This window comes from Silurus aristotelis, assembly GCF_946808225.1.
Source record: "Silurus aristotelis genome assembly, chromosome: 3".
Classification (NCBI taxonomy): domain Eukaryota; kingdom Metazoa; phylum Chordata; class Actinopteri; order Siluriformes; family Siluridae; genus Silurus; species Silurus aristotelis.
Window position 1 is genome coordinate 18088379 of NC_139576.1, and position 22800 is coordinate 18111178.

A 22800-nucleotide genomic window follows, 5' to 3' on the forward strand; every position below is an offset into this window, starting at 1 on the left:
TAAGACACACATGGAGCAGAAGAGCATCACATTTGAATACTTACTGTTTACATCTGCAAATGGTGAAAAAAATGCTAAAGCAATCATAGCTTAAATGAGATCGCACTAATCTCAATAACTCTTTACAACATTTTTTACTTTTTTATGCTGCTGGACTTTGCCAGGAGGATGTTGTGGACTCCTGCATTTGATCACATTCCTAAAACACACACAGAGCAGAATATATTCAAATTCTGGTGCTTAATTTTTATTTACAGCTGCTATAGCCCACTCATATTTAATAATAAAATCTAACTTGATAGGACAATTAAATATTACTTATATTGATCTAATCATAAAACATAAACATAAAAAAGTCCACATATTATTTTTGCTCACACTCCTGAAGCACTCAACTGGGGCAAAAGTCTAGGGCTTACATCTGTTCTTACATGTTCACCCCTGTTAATGAATTAAATCTATTAAGTTAAATCAATAATTTTGATTTTGGTAAAATGATAATCATGCAGCATAAATACATATTGATCTACTCATACTTCTAAGAGTCCAGGATCCCCACCAGGTCCACCTATATAACCAAACCCTATGGATAGGAAGTAAAACATTGGCATTTATTGCCACAAATTCCAAAACTCATGAAGATGGCAAAAAAGACAGTCTAATCTAGTGGCATAAAACATCTTAGTGATGGCTACAAGATAAGTGTCTGTAGAATATGCTGCTTTAAACGTTTAGACTGGTCAGACAGTAGGCAGTCAGACATTTGATTGTAGACAACCATTTTAATTAACTTGTTTGTATCAAGCCTGATAAATTGTCTGGAAAACAACAAACAGCAACATGCTGTAATGCTGTAACAGCTGAAATGTTTCACCGGCCATTTAGTTGCAGCTTCCCTAATAGTTTATTTCATTCCCATTGAATAATCACTATAGGATAAACAGAGATCAATCAGATAATTAGGATAATCAGATGTTAGGGAAACTGTCAGTGAGTAGGACATGGATATGAGTGGGTGTTGGCTCTATCAGTCTCCAGTCCTGTAGATGGCGATAATACACAGTTTTTTTTTAATTGATCGTCTAAGCACTAACGAAGAAGAAATAATTACGTCACAGTGCGCAGTAGTTCATAAAATCGATTCTCTCGGTCGTCTTTTCGCAGTACGAGAAACATTCACCTTATACATTCTTCACAGCTGACTGCAGCTCTAAGTTGTGTTGATGTATTTGTGATTACTAAGCACGTCCACAAGTTTACACCCTTTCTCGGAAACGAAACCTAAAGAAAATGGCTGCCGGTGCATTCTTTCTTGTCTTAGTATTTTTATTCATTTGTAGTGCAAGTAAGTTAAAACTGCCAAATATAAACACATTCACTTTCAATAAGTTATTTTAAGCTACAGTGAGTAATTTGGACTAGGGTTAAAAAACATTATTTCCGGTGTTAGGAGTTTTGGGTGGGTACTGTCACTACTCGATCCGTACAGGCAACACTGTCGGTTCCGAGATTGTGCGAAATGACGTCACTTCCTGTCTGAAGCATGTCGAAACGATTTACATCAGTTTCGGATATTAACGCATTTTTCAACTCATCGATTTGATAATTGTTTTAAAATATGTGTTAAAGCGTCTCATCTATTTTTAATTAGAAATATAACATCAAATTAAGCATTCATTGTTTGCGTCTTTTGGGGGAAATCCGACAAGGGAACCCACCTTTCCCTATTGAGATTCATTTTGTATGATTTTTTTGTAATATTTTCCCCCTTTTACTATTTTAACAGTATATAGAATATGCATTTTGAGTTTATGTTTTGTGAGTTAAAATTCGGAACTATATTTTGGCACACATTTCATTCTGTTTCTTTCTTTGATTTGTTAGGTTGTGAGAAATTTGCGACTGGATCAACTCAGACTCTTAGTCTAAACGCTCAAAAAGCTCTTACAACTATTGAGTGGAAACACAGAGGGAACTTGGTGGTTGAGTGGTACAGTGGAAGTGACCCTGTGCAGTATCGATACCATGACCACGCAAAGCTAAACATAAAAACTGGAGAGCTCACTATTAAAATGCTGAAGGTTTACAGCGGTGAATATAAATGTCAATACCAATACAAGGATGTAGGCACTTTTGAGGAAAAAATAATACAAGTTGAAGTGATCGGTAAGTGACTCTTAGATTGTGTCTTAGTTTTTTATAAAAATGCTGTTGAATTCTTCTACATAAAGGTATGGATTAGTTTTCTGTAACTAATAGCATGGCTCTGTCAGGAGTAATTCATGCACTCATTCTTACCTTTCTGTAGAGCTGATTGGTGGACTTGCCATATTTCTGAACCTACTTTGGAAAAAAATATATAATATTTAAGCAAGTGATAGTTTTGGCTGTTAGCAATTTATGACAGTCTGGATGTTATTCACCATGGGAGAGTGCATGGACATTGTTGTAAAATGTAACAGTTAATGTTTTGTTTTTCAGTATGGGAAAAAAAAAACAATCAAAAAAATAAAACAACATTTACCGTAATTTCCGGACTATAAAGCGCACCCAAATATAAGCCGCACCCACTGAATTTGACAAAGATTTTTATTTTGAGCATAAATAAGCTGCACCTGTCTATAAGCCGCAGGTGTCTACATTAAAACTAATGAACTTTGCACAGGCTTTAATGAAAGACAGTGACTGTAACACGGCTTGTATCTTAACAGTAGCCTACCAAGAAAGTAATTGTTCACTGTTTTCCTTCTTCCTTTCACAACAATTTCTCTTGGGAGTTTTTCTTTTGCCATCGTCGTGCGTTTAAAAATCACCAGCTTTTCTCCCGATGCCGTGCAGCTCAGAACACAGGTGAAGTGCGTTTTTTCATGCCCGGTTGTTTTCAGCGTGACGAATGATTCGCATTTCCTGTTGACAGACCGAGTAAGCGGCAGGTCAAATGTCAGAGGAACCTCATTCATATTTATGATGTGGTGTGGCCCGATTCAGTGGGAGCGCACCCGATTTGATATAAAGAATTTCATTGGCCCACCTGAACCGGTTTGGCAATTTCATTGGTCTAATGTTATGGGGCTCAGTTTTTTGGCTTGAAGTTTGTGAAACGGGGAAAAACCCATGAAAAATGATAAATAAATTTGCCGCTTCAATGTTTAAGCCGCAGGGTTCAAAGCGTGGGGAAAAAGTAGCAGCTTATAGTCCGAATATTTCGGTAGTTATCAGTAGTCGGAGCTACATACAGAACACAAAGCTAAGGACTAAAGTAAGTTGTCCTTGCCACATAAAGTGCATCGTGTACAACCGAGTGTAAACAGTGCAGACAAAAGACAGTGCAGAAAAGACAGTGTGGGACAGATACACACTAACCAGTAAATCTACTGTATAATGTAATACAGTACTTTGTGCAAAAGAGAACTATAAACAAGAGTGTATTTATAAACATGTAAATATGAACACAATGTTCAAAAACAGAAACAACCACAATTGAGAGGTGCAAAACAACATGTAAACATTATAAATCATAAATAAAAATATAAATAAAATCAAATAGGTGGTGCTAAAATCAAGAATGTGAATGAATTTTGAAATAAGAGTAGATTAAGTTGTTGTACAGTTCAGTAACACACAGTTGAGTGTGTATGAGTTTGTACAGTTCAGTTCTGTGCATAGTTCAGTTCTGAAGAACAAGGTTCCCCACACTGTGATTCAAACCAGGGCTGTCTGGGTAAAAACCAGGAATCCTAACCACTAGACCACTTTGAGGTTATGTTGTTCCAGGTATTTTGAGACATTATTATCCAACATATAATTGGGCTTTGTTTTACTGTTGTACTGGTACATGGCCCAAAAGCGCATGCCTTACAGTATGTTATTTTAATTCAAATATTTGTATACATTTTATATTCAGATCCAGTTTCTAAACCCAAAGTGACCTGCAAGAAGAATGCCACAGACATTACACTCACGTGTACAAAGAGCTCTTCAGTGCCAGCAGAATTTACATGGACGGGGCCCAATGGCTTCTCTCATGTTGGGAGCAGTGTCCATATCACCAGTCAAGAAACTAATAACTCAATGTATTTCTGCACTGCACAAAATGAAGTGAGCCAAAAAACAGCAAAGTTCACACTTATGAACTGTTACAAAGGTAATGTTTGATTTGATTTATTATTACTTTTTTCATTATTGGTTTTTATTTAGTTTTTGGCTAGAGATTTGGCCTCACTGCTGCTAGATAAATGCATTGATTTTCATTTTATTTCATGCTATATTTTAACTATAATATATGTTATATATGTACAATAACAGTAAAGTAGTCTGTTTAGCAAAATACACTTATTTAGTATAATTACTAAAGAATATTAAATTTCAGCATTTTTTGTGAAACTAATTTATCATTTCTATGCCATTGTTGTTGTTTGCAGGTGGTAACAAAGGACTAACTTTTCTTTACTGGCTGATACCCCTAATATCTATATTAATTTTGATTTTGGCTGGTATTGCTAAACGTTGTTACAGTAAAGGTATGACATTCCAAAATGCACTCAGTATTTAAATTAGTTTTTAAATTTTGCACCCCTTTTATATACAATATAAAATTTATATGCAATAGCCTGCATGTGTTTATAGCACATGTGAAAAAAAATCTGTAACATAAGTATGTTTTTAAAAAAACAGAAGTGTTAATAGTTTATCTTTATCAATTAACAAAATGGAAAGTCAATGAACAGAAGATAAATCAAATCTTTATTTATTTTAACAATATTTATTGTTATTATTCTTTGCCTGCCAAACAGCATAATTTCTTCTAGGTACACTTGTAGACAGTTTTTAAACTAACCACAAATCTACGGATGCAGGCCCCCCCCAAATCATTCTCTTTCTTCATGTAATCCCAGATAGACTTGATGTTGATACCAGGGTTCTGTGTGGGTCAAAACTATTACTTTCAGGACTTTCTTGTTGTTCTCTAAGGTGAAGGTAGTTCTTGATGACACTGACTTTGGGTTTGGGATTTGTTGTCCTGCTGCAGAATAAATGTGGAATAAAACAGATGCTTCCCTAATGGTAGTACATATGATGGATAAGTATCTGCCTGCATTTCTCAGCATTGAAGACACATTAATCCTGACCAAATCTCCAGCTCCACATGCAGAAAGGCTGCTCCAAATTTGCAAGAATCCTCATCCATACTTTACTGTTGCCTACAGACACTATTGTACTGTTCTTTAGCCTTTTAGCAAATAAGTTGTTTTTTGCTATTGACATCAGTCCAGAGCACTTTCCTATCCTTGAGCCACCTATCCTTGTATCCATGTTGGATATATTGATTTTTGCCTGCAATTCTTCCAAGAACAGTTCTGGCCAGGCTTCTCTGCACAGTAAATGGGTGTTCCTGGGTCCCACTGATTTCCTCCAGTGCTTCGCTGATGGCACTGCCGACATCTTACGATGTTGAGGAAAAGTAAGCTTGTTGTTTTTTCATCCACTGCACTAAGTTTCCTTGGCCGACCACTGTACGCAGTCCTAAACATTGCCTGTTCCTTGGTGCTTTTTCACAATAGCTTAAACAGCACATCTTGAAATTTGAGCCTGCTTTGAATTCTTTGCCTAGAAGAGACCCCTGCAGTATAACTACCTTGTGTCTTGTTGCCAACAAGATGACAACCTGACTTCAACCTGACTTCATAGAGTTTAACTGTACCTCACCCAGTTTTAAGCCTCTTACACAGCGGTTACTTTTTTGGTAACGACTGTGTTTCAACACCTACATACTAAACCAATGATCGTTAGCCATTTGCACTTTTTTGGAATAATTGGCTAATCATACACCCGACTCTTAAACTACAAAATCCCTGACGATTTGTGCAAGTGTACATGTGCAAAAGAAATAATTTACATATATAGAGTGTGTGTGTGTGTGTGTGTGTGTGTGTGTATATATATATATATATATATATATATATATATATATATATATATATATATATATATATATATATATATATATATGGCAAACAAAAGCTAAATAAAAAAATGATGGCAACTTTACATTTGAACAAAACAAAAGAAAATGGATTGTTATGGCATATCCAATATTTTCTCTACCACAATGCCCTTATTTCCTGTTTACAGTTATACATATGTAAATAAAATCAGTTATGTGTTAGTTTTAAACACATTAGCTTGACATTAGTTTTTTTGTATTATTGCTAATATCCACATCCGCATTTGCTGCAGCACAATATTTACACATGTTTTGTTTGTGTCTCTTTAGGTAATATACCTACAAATTCTAATCAGGAACCTGGTGAGTGATGCATTTCTATTTATGCTTTTGTTTGACTTATATCAGTATTTTCTTATGTAAGCAAGATGGGAAAAAATTATCGAGAGAGAGAGAGAGAGAGAGAGAGAGAGAGAGAGAGAGAGAGAATGAATCCAGCATCTTAGTATTTTTTATATTTATAGAAATCTTAAAAACCATCTTGTTGTTTTTTTAGTTAAATTAACTTTTTTTGCTCTTCCACTTTCTCTTTTAAATGACCATGGAAAAATATTTGTGTTTAAGCTGAACAAGTGTGACTAAAAATATTCTGTTTCATCTTTAATCAATCTGTCTGATTGTTTGTTAGAGAAAATTGTATCTTTTTTTGTGATAGAATCTGTCCAGCTGAATGGATTATAGATATATTGCAGGTAGGTAGTAAGGTGTGCCTAGGTAGAAAATAGATACAGGAGCTATATGATAAACTTCCCATTTACAGTGCATCTGGAAAGTATTCACTTTTTCCACATTTTATTTTACAGCCTTATTCCAAAATTGATTAAATTATTTATTTTTCTCAAAATTCTACAGTTAATACCCCATAATGACAACGTGAAAGAAAAATAAAACGTATAGAAACATGTACATAAGTATTCACAGCCTTTGGCATGATACTCAAAATTGAGTTCCGGGTGCATCTTGTTTTCACTGATCATCCTTGAAATGTTTCTACAACTTGATTGGAGTCCACCTGTGGTAAATTCAGTTGATTGGACATGATTATGAAAAGCACACACCTGTCCCACAGTTTTATATGCCAGAGCACAAACTAAGCCATGAAGTCTTAGGAATTGAAGGTAGCACAGTGGCCTTAATCATCTGGAAGAAGATTGGAAGCATCAGGACTCTTCCTAGAGCGGGCTGCCCAGCCAAACTGAGTGATCGGTGCGAAGGGTTTTAGTCGGGGAGGTGACCAAGAACCCGATAATCACTCTGATAGAGCTTCAGGGTTACTCTGTGGAGAGAGGAGAACCTTCCAGAAGAACAACCATCTCTGCAGCACTCCACCAATCAGGTGTATATGGTAGAGAGCCAGATGAAAGCCACTCCTCAGTAAAAGGTGCATGACAGTCCACCTGGAGTTTGCCAAAAGGCACCTGAAGGACTCTCAGACCCTGAGAAACAAAGATTGAATTATTTGGCCTGAATGCTGAGCGTCATGTCTGGAGGAAACCAGGCACCACTCATTACCTGTGCCAAAGGTGCTTCAACAAAGAATTGAGCAAAGGCTGTGAATACTTGTGCACATGTGATTTTTTTTTTATTATAAATGTGCAAAGATTTCAAACAGACTTCTTTCATGTTGTCATTATGGGGTATTGTTTGTAAAATTTTGGAATAGGGCTGTAACATAACAAAATGTGGAAAAAGTGAAGCGCTGTCAATACTTTCTGGATGCACTGTTTATAATTTTTATTTGCCTGATTCCCTGCAGAACCAAACACTTATTTTGTGCAGGTTGCTTGTTTCAATCAAACACGTTTTGTACGTTTGTACATGTTTCTGTAGTCAAGTAAAGTAAACATTTATTGGCATTCCCACCATATACAAGTTAATTAGCATCACAGTGAAATTATAATTTGTTAAACTTAACTCTGCACTGATTACTTCTATGAATAATGTCTTACTACTAATAATAACTTAGTTATTGTTTGTAAGGAGGACATCACGATTGTTGAGTCAAACAGAGCAGCTTTCTTTAATTAGGCTTCTTTTCCAACTCATTCACTTTCACTGCAGAACCATCACTGCAACAGCCTTTTCGCAAAGGAAATAGAACTGGCCTCGTTACAACTTCCAATATATATACACATATACATACATACACACATTCGTAACAAATTAGAGTTAAACTAAATATGGGTGTGGCTACAGCTTAATAGTACGTCATGGTTCACAAATTCACTGAAAAACAAAATTAAACTACTGCATATTACAAAGACAAATGTTGGCTGTATCCAAAATAAAAAGAATAAAACCGAAAAATACACCATTTAACCTCAAACACATGACATTACATAAAATATGCTGCACCACATGGAACACAAAAAAAAACGCAAAAAATATAAAATATATAAAACCATCCATCAAAAATCATTTCACATACATGTTATTAAACCCTTTTTATAACAATATATTTCTTTCAATAACATAGATGGCTAATATAATTGGGTAAATTTAATACATTATGAAGAACAGTGATAATCCTCCTTAACTTTTCACAAAGAAAATAGAACTGGGGAAAAACAGCTCCACCCTTGCGAATACACAGCTTCTTCCAAAGGCAGGGAGAGCACATTACACTATCCCTACATCCACCCCCTCCTTAAATGATGTCGTCTGTCATCAGTAAACTCAGGTTATTGAAATAAAGTAAATGTAAAATTTGACATTTTATCACGTATGTGCATGACTAAGTGTGTTGCTAAAGCAGGTCTTCCTGGCTTTGGCCTCTTCCCACAATTTTCTTCCTCTCTCTAACTCCTGGTCACTTTCACCTTTTAGGGCATGACGTCAGGATGGGATACCTCCAGTGGTGTCTTATCTCCAATAATGTCTTCCAACAGACTCTCATTCTGTTTGCACTCTTCAACCACCACATTCGGCAGATCCACAGTTGTGCACTGTGTAATCATCTTCTCCCTCAGCATCACTTGAGACTATCCCAGACAGTTCTTCAATGTCAGATTCATCAGAGCCCATGGGGAAAAACATATACTGGGCCAGAAGATTGCGATGGACGACTCTTTCCCTTTCACCATCTTTTGAACGAACCACATACACTGGAATGTCTGGCTGTTTCTTTACCACAATATATGGATGTGGTTCTCACCTGTCAGCCAGCTTCTGTTTTCCCTCAACATAACACAATTTCACCATCCCTCTGTCACCAGGTTGAAACACATCACTCTTGTTTTTCTTATTATAGTGCTTTTTACGTTGGCAGAGAAGTGCAAAACACAATAACAAATCCGAAAACAAATTAACAAATCCAAAAACAAAACAACAAATCCAAAAACAAATTAACAAATTAGGAAACACTAACAAATCCAAAAACACATTAACAAATCCAAAAACAAATTAACAAATCCGAAAACAAATTTACAAATCCAAAAACACATTAACAAATCCAAAAACAAATTAACAAATTAGGAAACACTAACAAATCCAAAAACAAAATAACAAATTCAAAAACAAAATAACATCCGAAAACAAATTAACAAATCTGAAAACAAATTAACAAATTCAAAAACACATTAACAAATCCGAAAACACAACGACAAAATTCAGACAAACCGGAAAAGGTAGGTATAGTTTGTGAATGGAAACTTACATATCAAGACACCTGTCAGTCAAGATATTCAGGTGAGTGACAGGTGCATCGTCCAATGATCTGTAAGTTTCCATTCGCAAACTATACCCACCTCTTCCGGTTTGTCGGATTTGTCGTTGTGTTTTTGGATTTGTTCATGTGTTTCGATTCCCGGTCAGGGAACCAAACCCAGCCATTAGGGTTGCACAAACAGTGCCGGTCCCAAGCCCGGATAAATGGGTAGGTTTGTGTTAGGAAGGTCATCCAGCGTAAAACGTGCCAAATCTTAAAATTTCTTAGATCTTCATGTCATGATATACTGCAGCATCTCCAACATCACTGCATATGAATTTCGTTCCTCAAAGTATCTTTGAATTAATTCCAGTTTCTCCTTGCTTACCAAAGTTTATTTCTGTTATTTTTTAAATTTAAAGGTGCACTAATCCAAATAATATAAAAAAGTTTAAAGTAAACGAAGAACTTTACACATTTACAAGAAACAAAGTTATAAGATTTCATACTTCCTGTATATTTTGGATGACAGGTGTCTCGTCCAATCATCGGTAAGTTTCCATTCACAAACTATACCAACCTTTTCCGGTTTGTCAGATTTGTCGTTGTGTTTTTGGATTTGTTAATGTGTTTCGTGCAACGATTTAGACAAACCGGAAAAGGTAGGTATAGTTTATGATTGGAAACTTACAGATCATTGGACAAGACACCTGTCAGTCAAGATATTCAGGCGAATGACGGGTGTCTCGTCCAAAGTGCGTCAGCATTTGAGTTAGACTTGCCTCGCCTACACTTAGGGTGTTTTCACATATAGTTCGTTTTAAAAGAACCAAACCCAGTTCACTTAAAGTGAACCAGAAAGTGATCTAAGCAAATGTGACCTCAGTCCCTTTTGTGTTCACAATATAAAATACTTTTTGGTCCTCTTTAGTATTGAAGTGATCTCAGACCCTTTCGTGTTCACACCTCAACCTCATAAGAACTCAGAACCCAGAATTCTGTGCAGCAATGGATTTTGGGTATTCAAAATGGCCTCTTTAAATGTTGTCATCACATGGCTGTGGTACATTTTTGAACAGAAGACAAGAAGAGAAAGTGTGAGACAAATCATAACCAAAGGAAAGCATCTGGAAAAACTTAAGAGGAAAAGGATAGCAGCTAAAAATAAACTTTTTTCCCAATACTATCAACAACTTCTGATGCTTGCGACAGGACTACTTGTGACGTTTCAGCTGTCATCTGAACGATTAGTATAGAAAAGTAACACACCCCTAATGAACAGAAGTTACAAAACAATAAATGTAATTATCTTCTAAACTGTATTAATTTCCATTAAAATATAGCTTTGGTGTATTTACCTGTGCAAAGTGTAGCTATTCAACAGTTACAATGCTTCTTGACAAACCATCTGTGAAATGTACTGTTCTATATTTTTTTCAAGGTCATGCTGGACAAAACCCAAGTCTCGGGCTTGGTGGGAAAGCACGGTAAACTGGTCAGACGATGATTGGTTGCACAATGTCAGGATAAGAAGAGATTCATTCATGTACCTCTGCAGTGTACTTAGGCCATACCTGGAGCGACAGCGAACGTGCTACAGAGTTCCTCTCACTGTGGAACAAAGAGTTGCAATTACAATTTGGAGGCTTGCTACAAATGTTGAATATCGCTCTATTGCACACTTGTTTGGTATCGGCCTCTCAACGGCATGTGTTGTGACACAGCAAGTAGTTTCAGCCATTGTCTTAATCCTGAAACCAAATGTGATCAAAGTTCCTACAGGAAACAACCTGAGAAATATAGTAAATGGCTTCAGAGACAGGTGGGGCTTTCCCCAATGTGCTGGGGCTATAGATGGCACACATGTGCCTATCATAGCCCCACATGTTAACAAGTCTGACTACTATAACCGAAAAGGTTACTACTCAATAATTCTGCAAGGTGTTGTGGACCACAAATTGATGTTTTGGGACATAAATGTTGTGTGGCCTGGAAAGGTGCATGATGCAAGGGTCTTTGGAAATTCCTCCATCTTCCAAAAAGGCCAATCAGGCAGACTTTTTCCACCATGGACAGAAGAATTTCAAGGTGTTTCTGTCCCTATATGCATTGTAGGAGATGCTGCATACCCACTCCTACTATGGCTTCAAAAGCCATTTCCTAAAACACCAGGAGTTACCCAGGACCAGCGTCTGTATAATTACAGACTGAGCAGAGCCAGGATGTATGCAGAGAGAGCATTTGGCAGGCTGAAAGCAAGATGGCGATGCCTACTGAAGAGAAACAACCACAACCTCAAGAAGATTCCCAAAGTTGTGGCAGCTTGTTGTACACGTCATAATTATTGTGAGAGCAGAGGTGAAATGCTGGAGTCCGAACTACTGGAAAATTTGGAAGATGAAGTGGACAGGGAAATGGGTGAGGAAAAGCTGCCAATCCTTGATTATGCCACTGGTCAAGACATTCGCAGAGCTTTAACAGCTTATTTTTGTAAAATTTAGAATTTGGTAATATGATAGATACAGCCAGTTTTCTCTTTTGTCAGATAAGATGTAAAATGTTTCTTTCTTCATAACATTTCATTATTCCGTTTTAGTGATTATTGTTTTTTCAAAAGAATTATATCAAAAGTGACAACAGAATTGCTTTGTATACTAACCTTTGGTTTATAATTTTTTTGTAACAAATGACCACAACAGAATATTTTCAACAATCTGTTAATTATACTAAACAAATAAAAAACTGCATCACTGTGCTACTGTATGTTGGTCCATACAAAACTGATTCACGAATGAAAACCATATCTGAAAATCTTTCAGATAGTATGCTTGTAAGAAGTAACATAACAATATGCTTTCTAACAAATAATTGACTAGTTTAAGAAGTGCAAATGATACAACATTTGTAATATGTGTGTGTGTGTGAGTGTATATATACAAAATATGTTTCAACAGCAACAATAACATTAATGCAAAAACTATGCTCAACATCACTGTGCTACTCCCCTCTTTAAAAAATTAACTACTTTAAGTGCAAATGGAACAGCCGCAACAATAACATTAATGCAAAAAAGTTTTGAAAAACTAAAAAGTAATGAACAACAACAACCCAGTGATTCTTCAGTTGAATTTGTTAATCTCATGTAAAACTGATGAAAGTGGCACTTCGGCAGCAGCATCAGTTGAATCTTCTTGGTTATACACTGCTAATCCTTGATTTGAGTGGTGTGCAGGTGTAAGTCGGTGAAGTGTGGTTGATTGTTCTGGTGTGTAGATTGGAGCAGGGAAAGGTGTTTGACTAGGTGCAGCATGTGTAGATGCACTAATCACTTGGGCAATCATACGTAGCATAGCTTGGTCATGCTCCATCTGGGTCTGTCGACGTCTGTCTTCCAACTCTATTTGCAGTCTAAAGCGTCCCCGCTCCAGTTCAAGCTCTCTGCGGTGACGTTCCTCCTCTCCAGTGGCAAAGAGCTCAAAGTACTGTTTTTGTTGGTCAATCATGCTACTTAACATAGATGTCACCTCTGTGACGGTGCCCTTAATGCTGAGACGTCGGGTTTGTCGGTTTTTAACCGATGGCAGACTTGTATGTGTTGGAGTGTCTGCTGCAGTCATGTCATCGCCGTGATGTTGTTTTCACTGGCACTGCTGCTCTCAGTAACACTGCTACATCTGTCAAATTCTAAAAGACATAAAACAATAAACAGTGATCACACTGATCAGAAGGGTAACGCATCGCATTATTCGCTTACCTGACCAACCTAATGTAATACCATAATGTTCATGTCTACTGTACACTTTTATTAGCTCAGGAAGTAATAACACTTTATGGTTTTAACTACTGGTTATTATTTTAAATGTAATGAATTAACAGTTTTCAAATATATATTTAGTTAATTTTTTCGCAAAAAAACGATAGAACTTGTTAGTACATCATTTAATTTGGTGAATGTTGACCAAACATTCACCAAGATTTGGTAATGGTAATATTATGCCCATTATTTAGCATACATTAGTATACAGTAACATTAGTGTAGCTAACTAATGATAGGTGCAATCATATGTTCCACGAATATTGTCTGTTAAATAACCTCATAATGTTTATTAATTATAAGCATTTACACGGATGCCAAAATGATCCTTACCTTCTTCCTCTTCATTCTGCAAGTCCACACTTCCACCTTCGACAACATCTACTGGACAAGCACAGGGGCTTGCACCCAAAATCTCATTTAAATCGTCGTAGAACGGACAGGAATCCTTGATTTCAGCAGACTCCCCACTTCGACGCATTTTATCACGTGTGCTCATGTACTTCTGTCGTAGTTTTTTCACTTTTACGCGACATTGTAGTGCTGTTCTGTTGTAGCCCCTTTCCTTCAGTTTTTGAGAAAACAGAAGAAATACTTTTATGTGTTGAGAATAGTTGCCGTTTAATGCCATCCTCTTTCCAAATATCAATAAGTGCACAGCTTTCTTCATAAGACCACACGACTCCGCGACCTGCCATGTCGAAAAGTTTTGTGTTTCAGCTGTGAGGAAACACGGCTGCAGGTATGGCAAGCCTCCAGGGACATTTGGCGAAACGAACCGCAAAGCGGACCGGAACCTCATTGCTTTCACATGTCACAAACAAATCGAACCACAAACGAACCGTACTCAGACCACCTCCGGAGGTGGTCTGAGTACCGTTTGCTTCTGGGTCCTTTTAAGGGTCTGAGATCACTTGGTTTGTTCACATATACACACCGAACCGCTCCGAGAGCGTTTGGAGGGCTCAAACGAACTAGGTGTGAAAACGCCCTTAATGTTAAAATCAAACATGGCAAGTTGCGACACCCAGAGCTGGCCTGTGGCATCCAACTTTGCAGTGCTCATCACATATTTAGGAGGGTTGTTATCAGTCAGCACAGAAAACTTATGTCCATAGATGTGGTCATGGAACTTCTCTGTAACTGCCCACTTTAGAGCTAAAAACTCTAATTTGTGTGCGGGGTCACTTAAGCAATCACTTTTTCCTCATCGTCTTGAACTTGTGTAAGTAAAGCCCCAATCCCTCGCCAGAAGCAACCGTTTGCAGTACAAATAGCAAGCTGTAGTCAGGGTAGCCTAGAACTGGTGCAGTAGTCAGTCTTCCCTTCAATGCTTTAAATGCTTTCTCACATTTGTCAGACCACTCAAACGGCTTCTCAGAACGTTATAATTATTGGGTCTGTTCTTCACCAAACAGAGTCAAGTCAAGTCAAGTCAAGTTTATTTGTATAGCGCTTTTCACAACAGACATTGTCTCAAAGCAGCTTTACAGAAAACAACAGTGAAGGTGAATGGTGTGCGTTTGTCCCTGATGAGCAAACCGTGGCGACAGTGGCAAGGAAAAACTCCCTTAGATGATATGAGGAAGAAACCTTGAGAGGAACCAGACTCAAAGGGGAACCCATCCTCATATGGGTGACATCAAGAGTTTGGTCATAAATCTTTCAACAACAGACAGTATACTATTTTATTAATTCTATAAAAGAGGTATCTCCTCGGCCAAGAAAGACGCGACCCCCCCTTTACTTTATACCGTACAATTAATAGAGCATGTAGTTCAGATCGAATGTTGCAGGAACCTTGAAATGTGAGCGGTACCCAGAGACAATTACTTATGAAAAATACAGTGTTTAATGAATGAGACAAACACAACATAAAACTAACTACACAAACATACAAAATAAATAAATAAATTAAAAAAAAAAAGTTACAATTAGGAAAAAGGAGGAAGAGAAGGGAAAAGAAGAAAAAAGGATTTGAGATCTAATCTCGAAGAGTCGCTGCTGGGCTGTTCTAAACGTTCAACTCTCCGGGCCTTCGGGCCCCCGGGCCTTCAGACCCTGGGCATCTGAGCCTTTTCAATCGATCCGAGTGAGCAAAAGAGCTTGACTTGACTATTGATTAGTGGGTTTAAGATATTTTAAAGGTCCTGAACCCCACCCATCTTTGGGTGAATGGCCAATGCTATGTGAAGGGGGAAACCTCCTTTGTTCGTGCGTTTGTGGGCATGGTTTCCGGGTTATACTTGCTTTGGAGAACTTAAAGTTTTATCCAAATTGTATTAAGACAGTATGGTACATTTCATGATCAAATAAAATGCACCATTGTTTGGAAAATAAGGAACAGATCATGAAAACCATGTCTAATATCACTTACTTTCCTAAAGAGCAGATTATTGTACATCAACTTTGACATCAAAAAGAAGAGACAACATTAAAACAGAGGTACATTACTAAACATTTTAGAGTATAACCATTGTTGGGGAGAAAATACATACAAGATATAGGTTTATGCCATGGGCTGTGGAACATTTTATTTATTGTTTAATTAATAAATGAATGCTCCCTTGTGGTGTGTGTGTCACAAACAGACGTACTGGGGCAGAGTTTCGAGAGTGAATTGTTTTATCTGGCTTTCGGGGTTGTGTGTGTGTATTGTGTAAGGTATAGAGACTGGCTTGTGTTATCAGTTGATGCTGTTTTGAAGTCAGCTGGAGAGGTCAGCGTTTGTCCTGCTTCGTGTCTTCCAGGGTGGGGGTAGGACACTGTGGTATACAAACCCCACAATAAAAGTATAGGCTGTGGTGCACATCCTTTGATTAAAATGTAGATGTCAAAGGTTTAAAAGGAATGCCTGAGACATGACACCCACCAGATGTTACACCAACCAATAACATCACTTCAGCCAGATATTTTCTGCCATATGATGCTTTGAGATCATTTCTGGAAACCCTTATCACATTAATCCCAATAAGCAATGGAACACTGGACCGGTACTCTATTACAGGGACAACAAAAACAGGAACATTTGAATACACCCTTCCCAAAAACTTTAGGTTGATACAAAGCACACCAACAGAAGATACGGGCTGGCCAGCAGCACCTTTAATGGGGATGTCTGATGGCTTCAATTCCTGAGTACATAGAACAGGATGTCGTCGCCAAAACTCATCAGTGATTGTGGTGACTTGAGAGCCAGAATCAATGAAAGCCTTACATGTCTCTCCATCTACCTCAACCGCCCCCGAACATGCTGATTTACCTGTGCACTGGTATCTCTAGTAGAAATCAGCTAATGGGTCAAGAGATGTCTGAATATCACTATACTCAGCTCGTAGTTCTTCAAAAGCTCTGTTGGTATTCTGCTCATTGGGAGAGAGATTCAGAACTAGCCTACTGGCTTCACCATTCAAATGTCACACCACTGTAGCAAATCCCAGATTTTCAGGCATCCCTCCAGCATCAGTAAGATACTGCATGTCCCGTATCGTTTTCAATAAGAATCCTGCAATCTGGACCACCTCTGAATATTTGCACATCACGTACCAGTAAAACCGGGTTGTGTCAAGGGAATGGGTTGTTTGGCATACATTTGTGAACCAAGATACACTGGCACAGTCATAGGAACATACGCAGGAGTTGAAGAAGTTGACACAATGCCACAGTTTGAATGTAAAGTGTACTGTTGATCATTGTAAGTTTTGTTCACATTAATTGGGTCTGTTTTCTGAGGAAAGCTGGTTTCCATCAAGACAGGAGTTACTGCTGGGAGAAATGAGTCAGGTGGTGTTGAGAACATGGCATTTAGTACACTATGGCATGAGGACTGAGGAGCCGGAATCCCTATTGGATGGCCAGTCAAATTAGCTTGGGGTGTAACAACCTTGTATTCAGAAAAATTCAGACCATCTGGAGAGAAGTACATACTGGGATAATAAGGAATGTTGGCTTTAGGTGGCATAGATGATGCTTTGGGTGGGTGTGGGTCATTTGGGAAAGGGGTCCGGTCAGTTGTCATTCTGCTAGCCATATTTGGTGAAGCATTACTGTTAGGGACACAGTCATTCATGTTAGCTTGGAATTCGACAAATTAGGCAGGTGCGGGCTAACTGCAGACATATGCATGGTGGTTGGAAGTTCACTAGGGGTGTTATCTGGGGCTTGTGGATGAGCTGAGGGCTGATGTTCATAGGCTTTGGAACAGTTGCCCGACTGTTGCCAGTGAGGCACACTCTTTAGTTGTACTGCCAACTGCGATGACTTAGGCCTGACGGACTGTTAAAGGTTAACATCTGGCTGGGACTCAATCTCTATAGTCAAACTGACAGGCATGCCTATTTGTTTCTCCTGGATTTTGTCTTACTTCACTGGTAACCATGTGGTGGCCTGAAAGGGCTGTCTTAATGGTACTTGGAGACAGTGAGGTGGTCAATGGGGGGTGGTTTCAGGGAGCCCTTGCATTTCTCTTTCACTTCTTTGACTCTTCATACCTGTGCAGAACAGTGTGGATGTAGTGTACAATCATATATATATATATATATATATATATATATATATATATATATATATATATATATATATATATATATATATATATATATATATATATATACTGTATAGTGTTTGCAATATTGTAATTAAATAAATTGCAATTTTAATAAGTGGATGGGTTATTGTTTATCATGTGTAACTTTATCAAAAATAAAGTCAAGTAGTATAATAAATTAAAAAAATAAATAAATAAAAACAATGAAATACAATTATTATTTCTTTTACTAATTATCTGAAAGCTTACTTCCATTGACATAAAAAAACAACAATCCGGGTCACGGTGCCATAGATGTAACCCTCTTCATCGGTGTGCTCCCCCGAATGTCTCTGCGTTGTGTTTGTATGAAGGATGAACTAGGAGGACACCACGATTGTTCTATGAATAATGACTTATTACTAATAATAACTTAGTTATTGTTTGTGAGGAGGACACCACGATTGTTGAGTCAAACAGAGCAGCTTTCTTTAATTAGGCTTCTTTTCCAACTCATTCACTTTCACAGCAGAACCATCACTGCAACAGCCTTTTCGCAAAGGAAATAGAACTGGCCTCGTTACAACTTCCAATATATATATATATATATATATATATACACAAACACAAACACACACACACACACACACACACACACACACATACATACATACAGTATATATATATATATATATATATATATATATATATATATATATATATATATATATATATATATATATATACATACATACATACACACACATATATATGTATACACACACATATACATACATACACACATTCATAACCAGTGTTGGGGGTAACGCGTTACAAGTAACGTGCGTTATGTAATAACATTACTTTTCTGGAGTAACGAGTAAAGTAGTGCGTTACTTTATAAATTTACACATAAATATCTGAGTTACGTTTTTAAAAAAGTAATGCGACTTTTCAGTTAAATTATTTTGCATAAAAAAATAAATACTGAATTAAAATGAACGTAGTCACGTAGAATCGCACACTCATACGTGCGAGCCGCGGGAACAGAAGCTGGTCAGAAGCGGAGATGGCAAACCAGTGCATTACATTACTGCGATGAAAGTATTCTTATTATTTTGAAATAGTCAAGGAAAAGGAGAACGGAATAATGGTTAAGTGTAGATTATGTTTTGGTGAAAAGCTCTTGTCAACTGCAAAGAATAACACTTAAAAAAAAAAAAAAAAAAAAAACATCTGCATGCAAAGCACAGCACTACAGATGTGTGTGTGTGTGTGTATAATGCTGAATATATGCAACATTATGCAAATGTTGCATATATGGAAATGGAGACAGAAATATAGAAAACTTTTGCCGACTTTCCACCACTGCAGATCTATTGACTGCTCAGAATAAAAGTTTTCCGTGGGAGACACATGTACGATGCCATCGCAGCGGAGATAGAGAGCAAATTCACAGCTCATTTGCTCTTTGTGGAAAGATAAACTGCCACGGTCACTAATAATAGCGCGAACTTTGTAAAAGCGTTCAGAATGTTTCAAGCTGATGACGAAGCGGAGAATGATGTAGACGAGGACCAGGTCATATTTACGGAATTGCACGATGTTTTACGAGATGACAGCGAAAGATATGTTCTTTATATTACACCTGTAAGGCATGAAAGAGATACAAGTAACGCAAAAGTAATATAACGCATTACTTTCCATTAAAAGTAACTAAGTAACGTAATTAGTTACTTTTATGGGGAGTGACTCAATATTGTAATGCATTACTTTTAAAAGTAACGTTGCCCAACACTGTGTATGTATGTGTATATATATATATATATATATATATATATATATATGTATATATATATATATATATATATATATATATATATATATATATATATATATATGTATATATATATATATATATATATATATATATATATATATATATATATATATATATATATATATATATGTATATATATATATATATATATATATATATATATGTATATATATATATATATATATATATATATATATATATATAAATATCAAACAACTAAAATTGTCAAAAAGTATCAAACAACAATCCAATAACATCTGGCAATAACATAGCACATGGTGTGAGGACAAGGTAAGATTTGTTACTTTGGTAATCTTATTTAAATTGATATTAACTGTAAATAAAAAATATATGTGCATGTATGAATGCATGGAGAAGCTTTTTGTCATGTTCTAAAGATTTTTTTGTTATTTTGCATGTTTAGAAAATAAGTTTTTCTTTTTGTTGCCTCAGGGCAACTTTGTGCAATAGGGGTCGTTTCTAAGGATGTTTTTTTTTTTGACAATGTCTTTTAATGTCATCACATTATCACATGTATATTTGCACAGTATAAACCCTAATGAGTTTACAGCTCACAAGAATGGCTATACAAGATTCTGCCTCTCATAAATCACATCCTTGCCAATCTAAAAGAACTGCCTTTGTGTGAGACAAGTGTGGATAAACAAATGGTACCATTCAAGGGCAAGAGAAGATTCAATATCTCCCAAGTAAAACTTTCTTTCCGCTTCTCCCTTTAGGGGTCGCCACAGCAGATCATTCGTATTCATGATCCGCATGTTCGATTTGGCTCGTTTTACGCTGGATGCCCTTCCTAACGCAACCCTCCCCATTTATCCAGGCTTGGGACCAGCACTAGGAGTGCACTGGCTTGTGCAACCCTAATGGCTGGGGTCGGTTCCCTGACCGGGAATTGAACCCGGGCCGCAGCGGTGAGAGCGCCGAATCCTAACCACTAGACCACCAGGGAATTGAATATCTCCCAAGTAAACCAAGAAAATGGGGTACCAAATTCTTGGTGGACGGTATTCCACACAATTTTGAGATTTATACTGGGAAAGCTGTCCATCCACCTGGACTTCCAGATGTAGGGGCAAGTGGGAATGCAGTACTGCACCTAGCAGAACAATACCAAAAAATGTAAATGTCAAATTGTTCTTTGACAACTGGTTTACCTCAGTCCCACTAATACTTGTGTTGTCTCAGCAAGGCATCCATTGTCTGTGGACGGTGTGCTCTAATCGCTTGTCAGGTAGTTACATGATAAAAGATGCCAATCTGAAAAGATCTGGCCGTGAGTCCTTTCAGGAACAAACAGCTTATATTGGAGAAACCCAGCTGCATGTAGTGAAATGAAATGACAACAGGTCAGTCACCCTCCTCAGTAGCTATGTAGGTGCCAAAAGAGAACGATCGAGGTCCCATGCTCTGCAGCAGTATCCACTTACAATCAGCACATGGGAGGTGTTCACTTGTTGGATTCGTTGATTGCTTTATATCACACTAACATCAGATCACAGAAATAGTATCACCGTTTAGTCTTTCATTTGAATAATATGGCAGTGGTGATATGTTGGCTCATCTACAGACGGGATTGTGCTAACAATGGAATGACAAAAGATAACCATATGCCTCTGTATGCCTTCAAGACCCAAATACCACAAAGATGGGAGGAAGCAGGGGTAGTTGGCCACTGCTCCCAATCATAATCAGGATGTCTGCTTGGACAATACCTCACATTGGTCAATAATGTATGACAAGGGGAAGGTGCAGAGTTCCATGGTGTACAGGAACACCCAAAGTGATGTGTAAAAGGTGTAATTTACACTTCTGTTTCACAGCAGAGAATTTTTTTGAAATTTTACACAGAACGAAGTACATAAAATAACACATCACACTATAATACAAACACACACCTGGATCAAAACCAATATGTAAATATTTTTAAAGTGCTTTTAACTTTTGCGCTGAATGATTTTGTTTCATTTTTAAAGGATTTTGTAAATGTGTGTTACACAATTATTTGTATCATGAACCAACTTGTCACATATGGACGCTTAGGCAGGATCCCCTGGAGTCACATTTTGACGCACTGGGTATCCCTTTAGCGTCGTTTTTCAACGTGCAGGGATTCCCATAGAATTCTGTAGATCTCTGCAGAGGTGGGAGTAAGTCACTAAATGCAAGTCTGAAGTCAAGTCCAAGTCTTAACATTGCAAGTCAAAGTCAAGTCAAGTCATTCTGTTGTAAGGGTCAAGTCAAGTCAAGTCAAGTCATACTCTTTGTCAAGTCAAGTCAAGTCAAGTTGCAACTTAGTCATCAAGTCATACCAAGTCGCACAGATTTGTTTGACACATTTTTTAACTCAGGGACTTTTATTACTTATTTAGACACAGAGGGCTGATGATGGGTTACAAAAATAAATAAATTAACTTGTGTGTAATAAAATATCGTTAAGAAGCACTTTAAATGCTCTAAAATAAAAATAAATTAAATGAACAAGTAAACAAGAATTAATAAAACTTTTCCCATCTTGTGCTAGCCCTACATATAGTTATTTTGCTGTGATGTCCCCTATGAAAGTGTAAACTAAACAAAAACATTCAACATTTCAATTTAATCCAATTAAGAACACGCTTAAAAAAAAAAACTAAGAACATATATCTGGGAATTTCATATTATTGTACGTTTTTTAGACAGTAGAATGTGCTGATGTTCCCTTCTCAGGAGGAGTCAGAACTACAGCTGTTAAACTGGATAATTTCTATCTATGAATACCCTGATGTATCTGTGTAAACATTGAGTGAACAGTCACATGCCCCCATCTCAACATATAGTAATAATAATACAGTGGAACCCCGTTGTACGAGCATAATTCGTTCTTGAAAATTACTCGTGTCCATTTGCTCGTATGTTCAAACTAATTTTCCCCATAGGAATGAATGTAAAAGTGATTTAATCCGTTCCGAGA

General features: G+C 37.1%; 1 protein-coding gene and 2 long non-coding RNA genes across 4 annotated transcripts in view; 1 reads left to right on the plus strand and 2 right to left on the minus strand.

The window, feature by feature from the left end:
- The window catches only part of LOC310723434, a 3790-nt gene extending 1321 nt beyond the window's left edge, over nucleotides 1–2469 (minus strand). The window contains exons 1-2 of the long non-coding RNA XR_014532680.1: nucleotides 2299–2469; nucleotides 1–199 (exon numbers count right to left, since the gene is read on the minus strand). The exon at nucleotides 1–199 is cut by the window's left edge and continues 71 nt beyond it. This is a non-coding gene — a long non-coding RNA (uncharacterized lncRNA). The remainder of the gene's footprint in view (nucleotides 200–2298) is intronic.
- Nucleotides 1–22800, plus strand: part of LOC310723413 (uncharacterized protein) — a 76285-nt gene that overhangs the window by 10051 nt on the left and 43434 nt on the right. Inside the window, exons 4-7 of one of the 2 annotated variants that reach the window (XM_083536443.1) lie at nucleotides 1885–2166; nucleotides 3905–4144; nucleotides 4422–4520; nucleotides 6275–7487. The exons of the other annotated variant lie outside the window; for it this stretch is intronic. Coding sequence (XP_083392569.1) covers nucleotides 1885–2166; nucleotides 3905–4144; nucleotides 4422–4520; nucleotides 6275–6315 — 662 coding nt within the window. The 3' untranslated portion in view covers nucleotides 6316–7487. Of the gene's footprint in view, nucleotides 1–1884; nucleotides 2167–3904; nucleotides 4145–4421; nucleotides 4521–6274; nucleotides 7488–22800 lie in introns of those variants that run through there. 2 annotated transcript variants of the gene reach the window in all.
- Nucleotides 7577–8641, minus strand: LOC310723439. The gene is made up of 2 exons (XR_014532686.1): nucleotides 7823–8641; nucleotides 7577–7787 (listed from the first exon to the last, which is right to left on the minus strand). It is a non-coding gene; the product is annotated as an uncharacterized lncRNA (long non-coding RNA).